The following is a 4,935-nucleotide window of genomic DNA, read 5'->3' as shown; positions in this document are numbered from 1 at the left end:
TGATATGGGCCAAAAAAAAAAAAAAAAAGTATGAAGCACCAGTGCAGAATCTCTCACCTCATTTCCATACATCATTAGGTGGTGTGTGGTGATGAGCGCTTTGAAGACCACAACCCAGCTGCTGTTGGTGGTTCTTTCAAACAGAGAGTCGGCCAACTGTGGCACGTTCACATTCATCTCATTGGTGCAGTGGATCAAGTCTGAAAACACACATGGGGCACATGTTAGAGCAACACACATCACTGATTCACATCTCTAATGGTTCCAAGATCCCGCACAAGATGTTCCAATAAACACAGCATGGACACAAACATGGCAGGGCCCTTGCATTGCATGAAACACACATTAAAGTATCTGCAGCAGGAGCTAATGGAAGTAGATCTCAGCGGACTCTCATAATATCTCTCTGTATGCTACACCAAGGGTTAGACAGGCTTCTAACCCAGTCGTTCTGTTATGCAACACTCACAAACAAGAGAAGATTCAAAGAGCGTCACGTCTTTAAATATGCAGCAGCATCCCAGTTTTGCTTTGCATACTCGCATCCGAAAGCAGCATCTCTTGAACACCATCAGAGGCTCGAAAACACTTGTTTCTGTTCTGCCCTGTTTGCATAATGAAAACATTCCTCCTACAGCCCATAGTGTTCTTTTTGTTCTTCAAAGGCAAATCTCTTTACCCCCTTCCCTTGAGAGAAACATCTTTTCACACACAGAGCAGGTAATGAGGGAGACGACTCCTCCGTATCTGTCGGATTTTGGCCCTGCGGGCCTGTCTGTTGTTCTAACAGGAAGTTCTAGTAGTAAGTAGTGCAGCTCCCAATTGGAGACTGATGATGAATCACAAGGATCTGGCAAAAGAGACGGTACACTAGTATGGGCTATACATCTACAAAACACACTTACAGGATGCCAGTGAGGTTCAAATGGCCTATAAATTGAGGATGTGATGCGACACAGTGTGGAGTGTGTGTAGATAAGCCTCTGTGGTGTAATTCATATTTACATAGAGGAGCTTTACAATAATTTTCATTGAATTCTGTGAAACACGAAATGCACTTTAAAATTTACTTCTGTTGGCATTGACAGAGCAGTTATTGGTTGAGATGATTATATATCTTATTATATCTATTATATTATATCTGTTAATAAATATTGATTTCCAGGAAATGCATGAACCAATAAAACGTATACCTTGAATGCAATATAAGTCACTTTGGATAACACAGGTGTAGCGTCTGGACCAATCAAACACACAATTTTTCATTTGATTTAACAAATCTAACATTCATTAGATTAACAAATCGTCACAGTCCCCTCACCCTTGACCCTGAGAGGTCAAGTAAATATCTACAGCGGATCTAAATATTTGTAATTAATTATAACTAGTTATGATTAATTATTCATATTTCCCCAAGAGCTGATTCGCTACACAGGGTATCTGCAGGGTTTTTCAGTCCCACCAGGATTTTGCGATTCTGCAATCGCTTAATTTATCGCAAAATCAAGCAAACTCCGCAATTTTCGCAAGAGCTCGCAAACTTTCGTAATTGCCATTTTGGCCTTAGACGCGTCCCATGACGTCATCGCAACGCGCATTCAGTCAAAGAAAGGTTGTTTCTCAGTTCCAAAAATGGAATGAACAGCCTTGCGTTCTCATCATGACCAATTTACAAGAGCTACATTGGACAAACGAACCGAAAGTGGAACGAATCCGCGCTACTCGTTTGGGCTACGCAGTGCAGACCGGTTATCTGAAATTTACCGTTTATCTGAGACCGAATTTGAAAGTTATTTTTAATGTGATGACATTATTTGTTCATCCTTCATAGGTTGCCCCCATTTATAAAACTAAAAGTTTCATAATGTAGGAAAGCAAACATTTATTTAAAAATAAAAAAGACATTAAATTACCACTAGTAGATGGCTGCAGAGAAGTACTTATAGGCTTATTAGCCATTTCCACTCCCTAATATATATTTTTTGTATTTATTAAATTATATTTAGACATTATGAATGGTAATAAAAGTTAATTTTATCTGCATATCAACTACCCAGACAGCACAAGTACATCTGTAAGAAGTCTGCTAAAGATCTGGGAAACATCTGCTGTGTAATCTGATAAACGTCTCAGAATGCATTCTAATAAATGTCTATTTGACATCTGACAGGAAACGTCTTAGAGACGTATTGCAGATGAGCAACCACTCTAAAAATACATCTTGCACATGTAAATGCAGACATCAAATAGACATCTCCGAGATGTGTGATTGGGGTGAGTGCTTTACTGTCAGGAGCTGGTGCCACTTTCTGTAGAACTTAACAGCTCTGGTGCTGGTGTCCTCAAATGTTAGTCTAGAGCCCTACAATGGTTCTCGAAGTCAGAAAAGTCATAATGTTAGAAGAATGTTGTCTGTGGTATATTTTCACTGCAAAACAATAAGAAATGCCGCAAGTTTTGAGAAAAGCTGCAGCAAAATCAGTCATTTTAGGCCGCGAAAATAAGAAAAAACTCCCACGAAATCCTGGAGGGACTGGTTCTTAAAATCAAATTTAAGGCACTTTAAGAACTGCATACTGTATGTACTGAAAACCATACTGTATGTTCCTACAAAACAAACCCATTCAATCTCAAAATAAATAATGTATCTCAAATTATTTTACTTAAACATGCTAGGACACACATTCAACTGCAAAACAGGGTAACTGCAAGTTTAAAATACTCAAGACATGTTTTATTCAATATTTATATACAGTATGTACTAAAATTGGTTCATATAATAATATACCAATACTTATGAATTAGAGGTTGATCAATATTGGATATTGTTCATGGTAATAATGTGTTTAAATAAAGGCAATAAATGGATTATTGTGCCTATAACAGATCAAATCTATATAATTAATTATAATTTATCATATTTATATTTTATAATTATAATTAATGTTTTAACTAATATTTTATATTTTTGCACAACCCATCATAATTATAATTTATAATATTTACATTTTATAATTATAATTAATGTTTTAACTAATATTTTATTTCTGCGCAACCCATCATAGTCTTTTGAAGTTTAATAATCACATTAGAAAGTATTGTAATTAAGTTTATACGTAAAACCTTTTAAAAGAGACAAGACAAGATAAGACTTTTGTTACACCTTTTCTATTGCCTTAAATTAGATAAACTCAAATTTAAGGCATTTTAAGAATTTTTATGGACCTGTGGGGACCCTATAACAAGTGCCAAATGCATAAATGTAATAATTATTAATCAACAGCGTAGTTTGTGCCCTGTCGTTAATTTTTAAAATTAACATTTTCATAATGAACCAAGTTAGAAGGTTCCCTGTATACTTTACACAGCATTGAAATGATAGTTGACCCAAAAATAAAACATTCTGTCTTCATTTACTCACTCTCTTGTTGCTCCAAACCTGTATGACAGATTGTGGAACAGATTGTTAAGATATTTTGAAGAATGTATGGACAAAAACAATTGAAACAATGAAATAAAAGTAATTGGGGTCCAAAACAACACTGGACTTGCCACGATAGACGGTGCTGACGGTGATACCGTTGTTAAGCCGCAACATAGTAATAAAAATCATTTAGTTCAGTAAAAGAACAGACACTACAATTATAAACTGAACGCGGCTGCTCAATGCAGCGTGCCAATAACGACAGTCGCATCACAGATCAGATTTCATTTCTCCAGTGAGGAGAGTGAGTCGAGCTGACTGACAAGAAGAGTGGGGTGAGACAAACAAGATGACCGCGGATGATTTAGTTTCAAAATGAAATGCAAAAGCGCCTGTTTGGCAGTATTTTGGATTTTGAAAAGCCTGTTGACTTTTGCCGTTTATCTAAGGTGATTTTGGAAGTTTTTTTAAACATTCGTTTCTTATTTAATTGGTTCCATAGTGTTTGCTGATTTTGACTTTAATTAAACTTTGTGTAATTTATTTATTTTATTTGACATCAAGATGTAGGCCTATGCCATCCCTCCAAGTTTTCTTATTCGTTTTGCTAATAAACTTTAAAATTTTCTTATTTATTATATATATATATATATATACACACCTTGCTACGTGTACTGCGTTCGGTTAACCGAGACTTGTCATTTGCACTTATATATTGTTGCTCTTTTGTTAGTTTTGACTGCTTTTATTGTCCTCATTTGTAAGTCGCTTTGGATAAAAGCGTCTGCTAAATTACAAAATGTAAATGTAAATGTAAACGTTCTACGTTTCTTATTTATTTGGTTACATATTATAGGCTACATGTTTACTTATTTCCAGTTTTGTATACCTATTTAAACTTTATGTAAGTTATTTGTTATTTTATATTAGGCATAGCCAGGCCCGGACTGGCCATCGGGAGCACCGGGAGAATTCGGCTGATTTGGCCCACTGCCCTGTTTTTTTTTGTTTGTTTTTTTTGTTATTATTATTATTCATATTTTATATTTATGCCTTCTCAATGTACCAAAGTAATCATTTCCAATTTTTTCATTCGATAATAAATCGATAATAAATCATACATCGGTTAGTCTTGACTGTCAGCGCTGCGCTATAGGAATCGGTTCACGTGTGTTCCGCGCATCCGTCAAACGGTTCCAAACAGAACCGATGCTCGGGACTCGTTGAAAGAGAGGAAGCGGCCAGAAGAAGCAGTCAAATGTAGCAACATCACTGACCTGTTCAGGGCTTCAAGTGCAGGTCAGTTTCATCTGTAAATACGCTAGATAGTTTTGTCTTTATTAACCTAGTTGATTATTAAACTAGTATCTGTTAGGCTATCAGTAGCACCCCATTATTATCATCATTCAGAATACTGTGCTAAAGGACATCAATATCGATTGTAAAGTTACATTAAAAAATGTAGCAGAGACAGATATTCACATGGATTTATTGTACAGGGAGGGAGGGAG

At 35.9% G+C, this 4,935-nt stretch overlaps 1 protein-coding gene across 4 annotated transcripts in view; it reads right to left on the bottom strand.

The window, feature by feature from the left end:
* Nucleotides 1-4,935, bottom strand: part of LOC107753942 (phosphatidylinositol-binding clathrin assembly protein-like) — a 57,808-nt gene that overhangs the window by 38,505 nt on the left and 14,368 nt on the right. For all 4 annotated transcript variants that reach the window (XM_016570227.1, XM_016570229.1, XM_016570230.1 and 1 more), the window contains exon 2: nucleotides 58-200. In XM_016570227.1, coding sequence (XP_016425713.1) covers nucleotides 58-200 — 143 coding nt within the window. The remainder of the gene's footprint in view (nucleotides 1-57; nucleotides 201-4,935) is intronic.

This window comes from Sinocyclocheilus rhinocerous, unplaced genomic scaffold, assembly GCF_001515625.1.
Source record: "Sinocyclocheilus rhinocerous isolate Xijiao unplaced genomic scaffold, SAMN03320098_v1.1 scaffold831, whole genome shotgun sequence".
Lineage (NCBI taxonomy): Eukaryota > Metazoa > Chordata > Actinopteri > Cypriniformes > Cyprinidae > Sinocyclocheilus > Sinocyclocheilus rhinocerous.
This window is presented reverse-complemented; position numbering and strand designations above follow the sequence as displayed.